Below are 17245 nucleotides of genomic sequence, written 5' to 3' on the forward strand. Positions count from 1 at the left end.
AACCCAAATGCGATTTACTCTTGTAGGTTATATACAGGTTCTGGTCATATAATTAGAATATCATCAAAAACTTGTATATTATATTCATTTATTACACACAGACGGATATATTTCAAATATTTATTTCTTTTAATTTTGATGACTATAATTGACAACTAAGGAAAATCCCAAATTCAGTATCTCAGAAAATGTTTATATTGTGAAAAGGTTGAATATTGAAGACCCCTGGTGCCACACTCTAATCAGCTAATTAAGTCATAACACCTGCAAAGGCATTTAAAATGGTCTCTCAGTCTAGTTCTGTAGGCTACACAATCATGGGGAAGACTGCTGACTTGACCGGTGTCCAAAAGATGACCATTGACACCTTGCACAAGGAGGGCAAGACAAATAAGTTCATTGCAAAAGAGGCTGGCTGTTCACAGAGCTCTGTGTCCAAGCACATTAATAGAGAGGCAAAGGGAAGGAAAAGATGTGGTAGAAAAATTGTACAAGCAATAGGGATAACCGCACACTGGAGAGGATTGTGAAACAAAACTCATTCAAAAATGTGTGGGAGATTCAAAGAGTGGACTGCAGCTGGAGTTAATGCCTCAAGAACCACTACGCACAGACGTATGCAAGACATGAGTTTCAGCTGTCGCATTCCTTGTGTCAAGCCACTCTTGAACAGCAAACAGCGTCAGAAGCGTCTTGTCTAGGCTGAAGACAAAAAGGACTGCTGAGTGGTCCACAGTTACGTTCTCTGATGAACGTAAATTTTGCATTTCCTTTGGGAATCAGGGTCCCAGCGTCTGGAGGAAGAGAGGAAAGGAACACAATCCACATTGCTTGAGGTCAAGTGTAAAGTTTCCAGTCAGTGATGGTTTGGGGTAGATGATGTGATCTGCTGGTGTTGGTCCACTGTGTTTTCTGAAGTCCAAGGTCAATGCAGACGTATACCAGGAAGTTTTAGAGCACTTTGTGCTTCCTACTGCTGACAAACTTTATAGAGATGCAGATTTCATTTTCCAATAGGACTTCGAACCTGCACACAGTGCCAAAGCAACCAGTACTTGGTTTAAGGACCATATATCCCTGTTCTTAATTGGCCAGCAAACTTGCCTGACCTTAAGCCCGTAGAAAGAGGAAGATACTGTATGGCAAACCCAACAATGCAGAAGAGCTGAAGGCCACTTTCAGAGCAACCTGGGATCTCATTACACCTGAGTAATGTCGGATACTGATCGACTCCATCCCATGCCGCATTACTGCAGTAATTCAGGCAAAAGGATCCCCAATCTGGCCAAGATTTCAAAAAATGCTTTCTTTGTATTGGTCTTAAGCAATATTCTAGTTTTCAGAGATACTGGCCCTCATTTATCAATCTTGCGTAAAAATGGGCGTATATGTTGGCGTAAGATTATGCTTACACTCCTCTCACCGCCTGATTTATGAAGCTGTGCGCACCTCTGCAATCCAGGTGTACGCAATACACCAATAATAACGCAATGATAAATGCCGCGGCTGAAACCGATCCTCATTAGAATAACACGCCCCTATATATTCAAGTCTCCGCCTCCTCCACGCCCTCATTTTACGCCATGGATACACGGAAGATGGCAAAGAAGCGAAACTTCTCCGACGTGGAGATCGGGCGTCTCAATCATCTCACTAGTCCACTAGTAAGGGCACGGATTAGAACATAAGTCAATGGGCTGACTCCCTGATCAGTGCCCTGACTACTGAACTAGTGAGATGATTGAGACGTGCCCATCAAGACCATCACCAGGGAAGTGGAAAAAAGCTAAATTGTTTTATTTGGAAGTTTAAAGAGTGGGATTAAAGGCACATACAAAAACAAAATATGGATCTAAATTACGAGTAACAGTGTGGGGGTTGAGAAGCGCACTCCAGCAGTTGGTTTGGGTGTACGCTGGAAATTTGGTGTACGCACTTTTGATAAATGAGGGCCACTGAATTTGGGATTTCCCTTTGTTGTCAGTCATAATCATCAAAATTAATAAACATTTGAAATATATTAGTCTGTGTAATGAATATAATATACAAGTTTCACTTTTTGAATGGAATTAGTGAAATCAATTTTCGATGATATTCTAAAATAATCTTGCAGGAAAAGTATGTTTAATTTAATACAAATTTTGACCCAATATGGCACACACGCCACTAAAAACTCAATATTACATTTAATTCAGCTTTATGCTGATAATAGAGGAAGTGAAGAAATTATTTGAAAATGTGTAATCATCCAGTTTCAAATAGCTGTTATGGTCAAAGAATAGTTATGTTGCAACACTTATAGTCGTGCAAGCCAGAAATAATTTTCTATTTCTCTATTTCTAGAATATCCAGCAAAATTAAACTTTGTGAAGAACTATGCAAGTGCATACACAATTCAGTAATCAAAACACTTTATTCATATTTTCCAAAGCAAAAAAAAACAGTAATATATGCATTTTCACACTAAAATTGTAAAGAATAATAAAGCAGTTGCAAGAACAGTGAAGTCACCTCTTTGCACAGGCCTGCATCTCATGAAGTACGTTGGAATAACATCAAGCCAATGGTGCCATGCCCTTCATCTATTAATAAGGACTCATTATTATAGCATAAGCTAAACCAGCATTTCTAATCCGATACTAAGTGTTTTTTCAAAGATCCTCTAACTCGCCTTTATACACAGACCACAAAGTCAATGATACATAAGATAGAGCACCTTCTATGGCTTGGGTTCCTCCTGATTTTGTAAATAGTTGTAATGCTATGATCTCAAAAACAGGAGTGTTTATGCTCATTTATGATCTCAGCTCCTCAAGGGCATAAAGAAAATGAATGACTCCACTAAAACAAAGTCAAGCTTAAAGCTTCAGTGCATTCAAACACACAATACTTTAACAAAAGCGCTGAAAGAAAAATAGACTGCTGCTCTGTCATTATTTGAAATTTTGTCCTGTGGTTTCCAGAGAGGATTTACAGTAATTTCTACTGTATGAACAGATCCCACAGCCAAAGAATCACATTAATATTTGCAATATCAAGTAGCCAAAATTCAGAAAAACTAAATGAAAAAATGGAAATGGAAAAACATTTCCTTTCACATTTCCTAACTGTTAATTGTTATCAGTGATAATGTGCCACAGATGGTTCACTCAAAGAACTCCTTTTTATCTTCTGAAAGCTGCATTTTCCCTTAAATGTATCTTATTAACATTTATGATTGCAATTTATCATTAATCACATCATTAAGAAACATTGCATATAGGTTGTAACAGGCCCGATCCTTATAACTTCTCCACGCTAACACAATATTTTCCACAATAAATAGCCAATTTGGAATGTAAAGCGAAGCATATTTGTGAGAAAATAAAATAATTTCAAGTTTTTTTGAAAATTAAGAAATGGAAAAACTAATTTTAAACATTGAATCGAGTTAGCGGAGCATGAGATAAAAAAAACACAATTTCAGTTTTATCAAACATGGGTTCATACAGCAAGTAAAACATGCTTAACAATTTAATCAATATAAGTACTTATACTTTATACCAAACTACATCTGTGTCATGACCATATCACTCGGTCAAGCAGCATTGATGTCTTTTACTTTCTATAGAGACTGAAAATAGGGGCAGTGTTGCATATTGATGATAATATCTTGTCATAAATATTAAATAATCAAACAGATTTGTGGGCCTTTGGATTTCTGAATACTATAGCAAATGCCAAATCAACATTTTAAGGGGTAAATGGAGAATAAGTGCTATTGGGAAGGTAAAAAAATGAAAAAACAGCAGCTCTTCTGAACTAGGAACACACCTGCTGAACTGAACATCTCTCTTTTGGTTTCAAAACCGTAATAACTGTCCAGCCTCTTCTCATTGGTTGTTATGATTTGGTCACATGGGAAGTAAATGGTCATCTCTTTCCTCTGGCTCCTCCCCAAGAGGTTCAGTAACCACACCTCTGTATGTGGGGGGTTGTTGTCTGTTATCACGGGATCGGCAGACAAAATCACATCCGTCCTGTTAGGGTAATAAAAGGGTATTTTATTACAACAAAGAATGACTAAAACAGAAGACTGATGTATGTACGCAATTACACATACAGCAGACAAGTTGCCGATCTGTGACCAAAAGGCATAGTTGGGGAACTGTTCAACTCCTTTGGCTCCAACTACCAGTCGCTGATAGAGGAATCCACCGGTTAGATACACAGCCAGGCAGCAGAATACACTATGAACAGCAAACAAGAACATTACATGTAAAGTATGTGCATTAATGTTTCTCCTTGATTGCCACTAATGGTGTGATGATCCCTCTGAGAATGTTGAAGCACTCACACAATAAGGAATATGGAGCCGCCACTGAGTTTGGATGAGATTTGTTGGATGGGAGCTGTTGAGTTTCCAGGACAGAGTACATTGGTGTCCAGCTCAAACATGTAATAACAGTCCACTGGCTTCTCATTGTCCTCCAAAACCACTGAAAAGTCATTCTAACAACAACAAAAAAAGCAATTAATAAATAATAAGAAAATGACTGAGTTGATTAGGTTATTGGCATGGTAAAAGCTATGCTAATAAATCGAAAAAATTAAAATGCATTAGTAGCCAGAGCTTGACATTAACTTTTTTTGCTCAACAGTCCCTGTGGCTTGGAGTTTTCCAAAGCTACTAGCCACTGCATTTTCATATCGATACCATTTGGAAAAACTGCCATGTAGGTATTTTTAACATTCTCATAATTTGGCAGCAGGTATATCAGGCCATTGTCACTTTAAGACCTGACGCACAGATCCATTATAATGTTAACCTTGCGTTTTCTTTATCAACTGTATAGACTGTCATTTTATTTTTAGACCAAGAAATCAACATTGTCACTAAAGAAGTGAGGGAAAGATAACCATGTTCAACTTCCCAAATAACCCAGCGTTAAGGAAACAGTGGATGCAGTTTGTTTTTCCAGAGCAGCAACAGAGTTCTGCAAGTGTGTGTGCTTGAGATTCTTTAGCTCTGCTAACACCTTCGCGAGTTTGGCTGTTTTGCAGAAAGAATAGTTACAGCGTATCTGTTTTTTATAAATATGATAAAACTAAAGACTCTTGAGCGATATGAAGGATGCAATACTACTCACCAGGTACTCAAGATTAACATTATTGGCAGAAAGTGTATGTGTTAAGCCCCCTTTAAACACAAAATGTTTTTCTGAACGGTCACTATTGCCATTTAATGCTACAAAGATTGCCAAAGTCAACAGACTTTACAAATAGACCTAACAAATAATTGTTTAGTTCTTTATAGACCCCTTCAGTGTTTGTAAACATCGCAGGTGCGCGCGCAGCATGGGGGCAGAAAAGCAACGCGATCTCCTGTAGTTATAGTGAAAGCACTAATGTAAAGACAGTCTGCAGCATGCCACAGGTCAAATTGCCAGATATCAAACTTCACCTTACTATTGAATTAGTCTACAGTTTACAGAAAACATTTTGTTTACTTATGGCTTAACTATACTGTCGTTGTCACAATGTTGGCGCTAGCCTGCGGCTAACTAACAATAAATTACCACTTTTTTATTTTTTTACCTTGGCTTAAGTCAGGTAATGGACCAGCTTATAGGTTCACTACAAAGGGCAAGTATTATATATATATAAACATATAAAACACAGGCAATGACTATAAACATACCAATTTATATTCTTTGTGCTAGATTAAATGAATATACAAAAGCATCGTTAGCCAGAAGCATTATCAGTTTCATTGTTATCAACATAGTTCGAGTCTGTTTCCCGAAATCATCGTTTGAACGAACATCATCGCAAACTTGTGTGGTTGCAGCGATAGCTCTCGACGCAGCAGATTGTATTGTTTAAATGACATGTGGACTTAATAAATCCTTATCTTGAGCAAATAAAGCAAGCTGACATTCAGTACGATCATATATTTTATTTTGAATACATACAAATTTATTTCTTTTAGTTTGTCAATGCACCTTTTTTGTAGCCTAGAAATCTAGACGCACCCTAGCGGCAGCAAATTTAATTTGCCCGCAAGTGTCGTCTAGGCACTCTCAATACCATTCTGAGCTGTGTTCCTCAAAATCTGGACGGCCCAATCACATCGTGTATAGAGTCGGCGGGCGGGGCCATAATGACGACGGCCGAGTTACGTTTGCGTGCTTCTAGTTAACACAGAAACTGGCGGGCGGCGGTCTTTCGAATCAGCTCTGACCGCGACTCTGGAAGACTTGGAGTTAAGCTTTTCTCTGAGAAAAGAACAAAGAACGGGAAGATGTGTTCGTAGTTTAGCCGACCGGATACGGCGAATGTTTAATCAGTCAGCGAGCTCTGCTTCACCTTCGTTGCTCTGGTTGGTGTAGCGCTATCCTATCGCGTGCAGAGGGAGTTTGAAAGACAACCGTTTACCCCGCCCCTCGGATTGAGCCCCGTCTATGGTGAGTTTCCAGACCAAACATCTTGATGTGGGTCTGGCTTGTCAGGCTACCTTTTTTGCAGAGCACTTAAGATTTAAGAGCTTATGAACGAATCTGGAAATTAAGCAAAATAACGGAGAAAAACAAAGAGAAATAGTCCTCAGATGCCATGTCTATAATTTATAGCAAAAAAAATCTAGCTTGAATTCGATCTCAAGCTAATTCATTAAAAGCAGTAATTAACGTTAACGTTACTCCACCACCTGCGTGACATTAACACACCCCAGCCCGTTATAGCTTGCAGCCACATATGTCGTCGGTCGATGTTCTTTAACGCATGAGATCCTGTGGAAATCCTGAAAAACTTGACTCCGCAACTGGTGCGATTTTCACAGTTCACGATGCAAGTAGGCATTTCTTTTCAATGTCTTACAAAAATACTTAGTAAGACATTGGCAAAAAGACTAGAAAATATCTTGCCAGATATAGTGGACCGTGATCAGAATGGATTCGTGAAAGGCTGTCAGGGATTTCACAATGTCCGGCTGTTGTTTCATATTTTACACTAAAAAAGGCTCTCCAGATCCAGCAACTTTATCTTTAGATCTGTAGCCTTACCTCTGGGAGGTTCTACAAAGGTTTGGTTTTGGGGAAGTATCTCATGGATTAGGTTTTTTACACACTCTACAGCAGAGATTCTGACCAATGGAATAATTTCTAGGCTTTTTAAAGTAAACAGAGGCACCCGTCAGGGATGTCCTCTGTCACCACTTTTATTTCTCTTCAATCGAACCACGCGCTATTGCTGTACGAGCTAAAAGGAACATAAGAGGATTGGCTCAATAACACACTGCATATCTCTATGTATGTTTTATGATTTCTTACAGAGCTCAGCCAATCTATTCCAGCTTTACTCAATCTTATAAAAAGGTTTGGGAAATATTATGGCTATAAGATTAATCCATCTAAATCCTCTATTCTATTTCAAAATTATCAAACTTAACTTCCAGTCTTAACGTAACAGATTAATTTACATACTAAGGACTTCAGGTTTTGTCAGATGTAGAAAAATAACCACATTGAACAACAACACCCAAACAGATTTCGCATTAAGTCTATGGTAAACCTGACCATCTATCTAATCTAATTCATTGGTCGAATTAATATATTAAAGATGAATATTCTACCCAAATTACTTTATAATTTCCAAAATATCCCTTTGCCCCCAAATATTTCATTTTTCACCAACCTATGAAGATTGTTTATCCAGTTTATTTGGAATAATAAACACCCAAGAGTCCAGATGTCTTTGCTTTACCTACCATATGATAGGGGAGGATTGAAACTACAAAATATCAAAAAAAAAACATTACAGAAAAAGTTGAGTGTAATATAATTTAATCCAATAGTCCTGAACATGATAAATGTCTGGGGGAAAGTACAATTTATTTATTTAAAAGGAAAAAGAGTCTTTATCTGTATTTAGCCCAACATGGGGAATCATAATTTTATACCTGGTCGAAAGGATTTAGGCTTTCGACTCTAGGCTGAGAACGGTATGTGAAAAGTTAAAGACCTATACAAATACGGTGTTCTAATGTCATTTGCTGACAAGTTCAAAATCTTTAAAAAACACTATTATAAATATTTTCAAATTAGGAATTGTATACGTACTGCCTGGGGACAAGGACTTGCTGAGCCGGAACAAACTAATCTGGAGTAATGTATATCAAAACCAAGCCAAGGTGGAGGGCACATATCTTGTTTATACAATTTGCTGCTACAAGCCTCTCAGGAGTCATCTGCATCCAGATTAGCCATGTGGGAATAAGACCTCAGTTTGATGATAGATAATGAAAAGTGGGAGCAAAAATGTCTAAAGGCCCAAACACAGACAGTTAGTAGCAGACTAAAACCGATACAGTACAATTGGCTTATGCGTACTTATATGACTCCAGTCAAATTAAATAAAATTTATGGCAACATACCAGATACTGGTTTTAAATGTAACAGTGAAAAAGGCACATTAATTAATTGCATGTGGAAATGTGATGTAATAAAAAAAAAAATTGAAAAGAAATTAATAATGGGATCTGGCATATAGTCTCCGTTAGTTTACCAATGAATCCTGGACTTTTTTATTCTTGGTATTCATCCAGATCGATTATTGAAACTGGATTTTTAAAAATATATTTAAGTATTGATTGACATGTGTATTCTACAAGCCAAACAGCTCATCGCCATTTTTTGGAAAAAGACAGAAAGGCCTACTATAACTCGTTGGTTAAGAGAAATATCTTCATGCATTGCAATAGAAAAGATACCATATAAAGAAGACAAATTTAAGAGGATCTGGAGCCCCTTTTTATTATTTATTGAACATGAGGATATTAACCATATAATAAAACAAAATTGATGAGGTATTTTATTAATATGAAATTGTATTTTATTGTGCACCATACTAACCCTACTTTTTTGCTTATATATCTGGGTAACTCTTATTTTCTGTAATGTGTTGCCAACTCTGGCTCCCAAAGTACATGTATTGTATTATACATTGTATTACCCAATGTTGTTTTGTGCTACTGCACTTTTCTTGTAATATGAGCCCCTTTTTGTTTGTTTTTGTACATTATGTATGTTGTTACAGACATGTGATGTACATTGTTGTGTGTTCAAGAAAATGTAATTAAAATATGATTACAAATAGACATCATAATGATGCTGCAATTTTTCTAAAGTCATTTTTTTTTTTTTTTTTGAAATTCCAATTCCAAATTCTCAGCTGACCCCACTCTACAAAGTAGTGGATTACTCTCTAAATATTAATCCATGGCATTTCATATTTTGGCTTTCATCACTATTAAAGCCACAGTGTGTATTTTTATTATGCTGCAGATGGCGGCTTCTGTTTCTTCTGGTCAAGCGTATGTGAGGTAACCTTGCGCTGTTTTATCATATTGCATACATTTGAGTGTGCAGAAAGTTATAATGTGCAAGAATGTTATAATGCTACTCTGTTTGTTCGCTCAGCGACTTGTTGCACAATGTGGTGAGCTAGATCGATATTAGACATGGTAAAACTCGCAGTAGATCAAGAAAACAAGATTTAAACAATAAGACTAACTGTGTTGAGCTATATAACAATTAGTTGTCTGTCAATAATTGTCTCCAAACAGTTGCTCACCTGTCAAAAAACACATCAAATATTAAAGCGTCTTTGATGTTATTATGGTTCCTACAAAATAATAAAAATAAAAATCGAGGGTAATGCGGGTATGTCATTGAAAGGTAATGCACTGGCACGGTCTGGCCATCAATGAATAAAGCTTGGAACATACTCTGCAAGAACAAAGAAATTGGTATGTTTTCTCGAGGTAGAAAGAACAAAGTTCGTTCTGGCCAGAACATTCCATGCTTCACGAGAAAAGCAGGTGCCGATCATCTGTGTTTCTCCGCATTAACCACGCCCACTTTAAATGTATGACCAATCACACAATAGTTCTCGGACACCCGCAAGAAAAAAGTTCTGCTCAGGCGATGTGTCGAGAACAAGCTGCGAAAACTCCCAAACCAGGGCTGCGAGAACAAAATGAGGTCATCAATGTGTCGCCACGAGCCACAGGGTTTAATATGGATACGTATGTCTGTGTGTTTTTTACTCTCATTGAAATACACCCCATTGACATGCATTATACGGCAATGGTTGGAGTCAAAAATCTTTATTTGTCTTCTACTGAAGAAACAAACACACCTACTATAAGGGTGTCCTAACTTTGTCACCCATGGGTCTTTAATTTTGGCTTTAATTTAGCTAATTAAATACTGGCACACTGTGATAGGTCATGTGTTGTTGTTTATCATTTTTTTAAAATTATTATTATTTATTTATTTTCCAAATTAAGACCAGAGGACCAAATTACTTTTTTTTTAATTATGTCCTGATATAGAAAACCGTGGAATTCAATAGGGTGTCCTAACATTTTCACATGATTGTATGTGCAGATAATCCAACAAATCGTAGCAAGCACTTCTACTGTATATATATATATATATATATATATATATATATATATATATATATATATATATATATATATATATATATATATAAACATGCAATCTAAAAAGCTTTATGCTTAAAAAGCATAAAAAATTCCTACCTTAGCACTTGTGCTGCATGAAATCATAATCATGGCTTTTCTTGGCTCTTTTGAACAGTGGGTGTCATAATTCTCACCCCCCTCATAGATGAGCAAAAGCCAGTCACCTGCACCAAGAATAAAAGAACTAATTAGAAAATTAATTAACAAGACTTCCTGTGACACCTAGAATAAATTATGTAATTTCGTAACATTTGATGCTTGCATGTGTTGCATTGCAAAAAACAAAACAAAACAAAAAACATTGTAAATACATTTTTCCCAACTGCTAATTAAATAAACTAAACAAAAGCCACAATTCACAGAATATATAAATATCAATTTAATATGTAATCATCTTGAAAAACGATATGGGCTCAGGAAAATCCACCTGTGATATATGTAATTTCTAAAAGTCAAGCAATGTAACATACTTCCTTTAATCGCTCGTGTTTTAGTGTAGTTCCCAATTCGGACCAGGTTCTTATTTTTGTCTTGCTGCACAAGACCCGCGTCCTTCAATCCGCCAGCATCTCCACACACCTGAAATATGTATAAATATTGTTCCTTCTCCTGTCCTTTCACGGTGAATCTGTTCAGAGTGAATATGAGGACAGTTAGGAAGTTGCCAACTTTAACAAGACCAGCAAAACCTGCAAACATGAATGCGAGATTAACTTGCTAAAAAGCTGGCTTACTCTTGATTGGTGAGAGGCTCCAGCAAACTGAGCGCTTTTTTCTCAGAAGCGCTGGGTGCAATCAACTTGCAGTTATCCGTTATCATCTTAGCTTGCACTCCAGCAAGTAGTACGAAAAGAGGAGTGATTATTCTCACAGACAGCAACATGGCTTTCAGATGAGACGCCTGATGGGAAAAAGGCATTAATTAAACATGTCAAGAAAATTTATCCACTGACTGACCGATGCATACAGTACAATCCCATGACGGAAATGTGGACAGTGTAACAGTAGCATTACACAATATGTGATGTATATCTTATTATACAGAATCATTCTATTCTATTATTATTAAAGAACTCAGGGACACAAATGAGACAAGCAGTGTCCATTTTCTTGTTTAACTCCAATTACGTATGGTATCTCATAACATCTTGCATATTTTATAACATTGTATTCAGCTATAAGTTATTTTTATTGGGTACATCTTATTTGTACTTCCCAAATAAACGAGTAAGAAAATTCTTATGATTCATATCTGAATCATATTTCAGCTGCTTAACACTCTGAAAGGCCACAATTTAAAGGTCATGTTATGTAATACTTTATATCATCATATTTGTAAAGACCACAGATAGAACCAATTACTTTATTTCGAAAATACACTTTTATAAAACGCGGGGTACATTGATTTTACAGTGCATGTTTATTATCCTGGTTCTTAAGCCAGAAACGATGTAATCTTTATGTAATATCGATGAAAACGGTTCCAAAAAGACAACAAAGTTAAACTTGTGAATCCAAAATAAAGTAACGTTAGGCAAACGGTAATCTAGAACTTTATTTGGGTAACCAGATAAACAAGCTGCTGCTAGCATAAGATGACACATTTAATATATATGAAATTAAATAAATGCACAAAAATAAACACACACGTACCTTTTAGAACTCTTATGACAGTGTAAACTGTAGAAAAATGAAAAGTGGAAGGTCTCAACTACTTGTCTAGATGTGGAAACCCAACCTGGGATTCTTCTCTTTCCAAAACTGTCGCACTTTTCCTTTAAACAACACTCAACGACATGCCTTCAAAATATCCGCTAGTATAGATAATAACACACTGAATAAACAAACTTCGGATTATATTAGCGCTAAAACGTTTGCACGATTTAAAGGATTTAATTGTTTCTGATCAAACGCGGAAGTGAAACTAAACAGGCGCCGCATGTGACTGTGCATAACGCGGAAGCTGATGCGCTGCACGTGAACATGGGATATGGAGTGCTGCTCAAACAAGTGTAAGTCCTGCCTTTAGTGCCCTAGTCGATCATCAAACAAGACGTGTTTTCCGTGATAAGCTCAGTCAGTTGTCCTGTTTGACTTAGATATTATTGTAGAAGCAAACTGCACGACAGAACCGCACAAGTTCCAGTCAGACGAATAAGTGAGGATGACAAATTATTTTTATTTGTATAAAGAATAAAGGAATAAAAAGAGAAGACAAATTTGAGACAACAATAATCACTGAGTACAATAAACTGAGTACAATATTGAAATGAAATAAATGAAAGTAAATTTAAAATCTAAGATCTAGGATCTGAGAGCAAGCTCTTGCAAAGAGAAGTCGAAGGGCCCTTGGTCAAGTCAACCTAGTTTATTTTTATAGCGTGTTTTATAATGCAGGTTGTTTGAAAACAGTGATGTCATCCAGCTCAGTTCAGTTCTCATATAGTATCAGTGAGGGCGTATAGTTGAATAGTGTCAGCAAGCCAAAAGGCAAAAGAGATAAAGCGATAAGGAACCAAAACTCCATGGAGAAAAAAACCTTGGGAGAATCCCAAGGTTGCCTCAGTAGGGGTGCCAGTTCTGCTCTGGCCAATGAACGAAGGTGTATGATTATGATTTGGGCAAACATTACAAGTCAGAAGTCAGATTAGAGCGGAACATTCAGAATAGTTGTCTAATTCCATCTGGTTGAAGATCGCTGTCATCCTGCAGGAAACGTGTTTGTTGAGGATCAGTGCCACTGGATGACTTGATGATGAGGCCTTCACTGGTGAGAATGCATACACTTTGGGGATGTGTCTGCATAGTAGATACACTATCTGATCTGGATATGGCCCGGATACAGTAAAACTCGGGATAAACAGAGAGACTAACATTAGCGTAGATGCCATTCTTCTGTAGCGAGTACATCAGGTGTTATGGGAAGTGTTCCCAGTTCCGGCTAGTTAACCTATAAAACAATAATATAACTGATTTGAATAATAGAATATTCTATGTATATACCATAGTAAAGAGATGTGTTTTTAGTCTAGATTTAAACTGACAGAGTGTGTCTGCTTTCCAAACAATGCTAGGAAGACTTTTCCAGACTGTTTTTCCAGATAGTATATCTACCTTTACTACAGTTGATTTTGATATTCTAGGTATTATCAACTGGCCAGAATTTTGAGACCGCAATAGACGTGAGGGAGTATAATGTGTTAAGAGCTCGCTTAAGTAATGGGAAGCTTTTAGTGCTTTGTAAGTAATAAGCAAGATTTTAAAATGTATGCAATGTTTAATAGTGAGCCAGTGCAGTGTTGACAGAACTGTGTTAATATGATCATACTTCCTTGTTCTAGTAAGAACTCGAGCTTCTGTGTTTTGGACCCGTTGGAGTTTGTTTATTAAGCGAGCAGGGCAACCACCCAGTAGAGCATTACAATAATCTAGCCTTGAGCTCATGAACACATGTACTAACTGTTCAGCATTTTGCATTGAGAACATATGTCATAATTTAGATAATATTTTTAAGATGGAAGAATGCGGTTTTACAGATGCTAGAAACGCAGCTTTCAAATGAAAGATAGGTATCAAAGAGCACACCCAGGTTCCTCACTGACGACGAGGACTTGACAGAGCAGCCATCAAGTGTTAGACAGTATTCTAGGTTACTACTCGTGGAGGTTTTTGTTCCAATAATTAGAATCTCTTTTTTTTAAGAATTAAATAGTAGGAAATTACTAGTTATCCAATTTTTTATATCAGCTATGCATTCCGTTAATCTTGTGAAGTTTTGTCCGGGCGCAAAAAAAAAAAAAAAAATAGAGCTGAGTATCATCAGTATAATGCAAACTAAAAGCATTTTTTGTCAATCATGACGTCACACCCCGGGTTTTATAGTATCATATAAATAACTAAAACCAAACTTATTTTAAAAAAAGAGCACTTGAACATCAGCATGATAAAAATGACAGACACCAACTTTTGGAAAAAATCATTTGAAGTGTAATTTGACTCTTTAATTTGTATCATGTCACATTAGAATACAAGGTGGAGGCAGGGTTTATAAGCTATACGGGACCAACCACCTGCGGATGAATAAGACGCTTTGGTTTCACTTTCAGGATGTGTGCAGCACACTTGGTCTCTCTTGGTTGTCCATTGATGGCAACATTGCTCAAAAAGGAGCCCCCTAGTATCATCACCTTAAAAAACTGACTTGTTGCCTTGCTGCCTTATCAGGCATTGACTTTGAAGACAGCGTTTGCACACAAAATTTCGGACAGACTTCTGAGCAGTATTGGGGAAAATCTCATTACAAGTAGGTAGTTATGTAATCAGATTACTTTTTTAAGTAAAACATTACTTTTAAATTTACAATAAATTATCTGAGATTCTTTTTCAAATAAGTAACACAAATTACTATGCTTTCCCATTTATAATTTAAGCATGCATTTACTAATCTCACTTGCACAAAAAGATTTAGTATTCTTCAAAATGAATACAATTAGTGAAGTGCAAAATCAGAATACTACGCAAACCTTCGACAATTAAATATGTTAAATAAAACAAATATTTTTATGCATTTAATCTCACTTTATTGACCAATATACTTGCTGTTGACATTCGATGATTCAGTTAAACAAAAATAACTTTCTTTTGTTTTTATTGGTGAAGTAAGTGTTAAACTTTCTTCTCCTTCATCATGTTCTTCGGTGATCCAGAATGGCAGCACAGCTGAAAAGTTTGTTTTTCCTTCAGCTTTTTTATTTAATTTTGGTGTGAAAAGGCCTTTACATTTGCCCAAAAATATAAAAAAAATTGTAATAAAAAAAAAGTTACTTTTTTAAAGTAACTTTTCCCAACACTGTTTGCTTCGGTTTAATGATCTACAGCTAAATAGGGCTAACATTGTTGTCTGGCTATCACCAAACCAAGCTCAATTTAAGATTGAACATTGGTCTGGGGAGTCTGCTCTGTATTTGCACAAGAGGAGTGATTAACAGGCATTATTCGAATAACTCTGTATGCAATTGGATTGTCCTTAACCCCACAAGAGGCGTGATCAATGAGCAACGACCATCCTTTTCTCTCCGTCATCGTGTTAAACCCGCCAATAGCGTGCTAGGTGGATAATCCAGTCTGTGATTGGTTCCTGCAAAAGTGTAACAGCAACCATAGAAATTAATGCATGGGTTTCCAGAGTTGCAGAGAGAAATCAAAGAAAAAACTTAACTTTAACACACAAACTGACCACCAACTGTGACTTTCAGACACCCTCTTTAATTTTTAGCTAAACTGTCACAGAATGGAAAGCACAATATCTCAGGATATCAAAGGCAGCGATGATACATATATGCTACTTTCAAAAATAAAATAAAGATATCTCAGGAGACATGAAGTGAAACTAACATTAGATTTTTACATGCCTTTATGCATGCATCCTCCGATTACTGCATTTTTAAGCTTTCAGAGGCAGCTCTGGTCAAGAACTGCAAGAATAGATAGGTGAAAATAGACATGCATTGTGGTTTTGACACCTTTAGAAGAAAGAAGGGAAAATAACAAGCAAGACAAGCATATCTTTATACCATCATACGTCTTGCTAGGACTAAAAGAAGCATGCATGTCATCTAGTACTGTCAAACTCTAAAACAAACACCAGTCATTGAAATGCATCCAATATCTAACAAAAGCACAAGTAACTAAGATAAATCTCTTAACGAACATGTGAATAGTCAATACAAACAATATACATGTTCTTGGAAAATACTAGAAATGAATACAAGTGGAAATAAATCAAAAATAATAAAGGGTAACGATGAACTACTTAAAGGGTTAGTTCACCCAAAAATGAAAATTATTTCATTAATGACTCACCCTCATGCCATTCCACACCTGTAAGACCTCCGTTCATCTTCTGACCACAGTTTAAGATATTTTATATTTAGTCCTAGGGCTTTCTGTTCCTCCATTGAACATGTATGTACGGTATACTGTCCCTTTCCAGAAAGGTAAAAACATCATCAAAGTAATCCATGTGACATCAGTGGGTTACTTAGAATTTTCTGAAGCATCGAAAATACATTTTGGTCCAAAAATAATTAAAACTACGACTTTATTCGGCAGTGTCTTCTCTTCCGGATTTGTTTTCAATCCGCGTTTGCGACTATACTTGCTGTCCACAGACCATTTGAAAACCACCAAGGCAATAATACACTCCTGAACAAAGTCTTAAGACCAGGGGATGCATTGCAAGTTTTACACATTTCGCACTAGTGGATCATAACTGGGTTGTAAGTGCTGCTTTAAAATGCCAAAAGAAGAAACAGGAGCAAGAGACAAAAAATAGAGAGTAGGCAATTTATTGAAAAGTGCATTTAAACTCAAACAGGCCGTTCATCAGCTGATCAAAAGTTTAAGACCATAGCCATAAAAAGGTCAAATCTGCACAAAAATATGGCTTTCATGGTATTGTTCTTCAAGCGGTCATATTGTCAAGATCTCCTGATGGCAAAGGCAAAAAGGCTTTCTCTCTTTAAACGTGGCAGGATTGTTGAGCTGCACAAGCAAGGCCTTTTGCAACGCGCCATTGCTGCTGAGGTTGGACGCAGTAAGACAGTCCTTTTACATTTCTAAAAAAATCCTGAGAGTTATGGGACAAAAAAGTAAAGTGGTAGACCCAAAAAGATTTCACCTGCACTGAACCGCAGGATCCGATGGGTTGTCTGT

General features: G+C 36.7%; 1 protein-coding gene across 1 annotated transcript; it reads right to left on the minus strand.

Annotated features, from left to right (window-relative positions):
* Nucleotides 1-2394: 2394 nt before the first annotated feature.
* m6pr (mannose-6-phosphate receptor (cation dependent)) lies at nucleotides 2395-12511 on the minus strand. Its single transcript, XM_067449138.1, has 7 exons — nucleotides 12185-12511; nucleotides 11266-11432; nucleotides 11002-11159; nucleotides 10589-10695; nucleotides 4337-4491; nucleotides 4103-4229; nucleotides 2395-4019 (listed from the first exon to the last, which is right to left on the minus strand). The coding sequence occupies exons 2-7, from the start codon at nucleotides 11412-11414 to the stop codon at nucleotides 3894-3896; spliced, it is 822 nt and encodes a 273-aa protein (XP_067305239.1). The 5' UTR covers nucleotides 11415-11432; nucleotides 12185-12511; the 3' UTR covers nucleotides 2395-3893.
* Between the last annotated feature and the right edge of the window lie 4734 nt (nucleotides 12512-17245).

The sequence above is a fragment of the Pseudorasbora parva genome, chromosome 7, assembly GCF_024679245.1.
Source record: "Pseudorasbora parva isolate DD20220531a chromosome 7, ASM2467924v1, whole genome shotgun sequence".
Classification (NCBI taxonomy): Eukaryota; Metazoa; Chordata; class Actinopteri; order Cypriniformes; family Gobionidae; genus Pseudorasbora; species Pseudorasbora parva.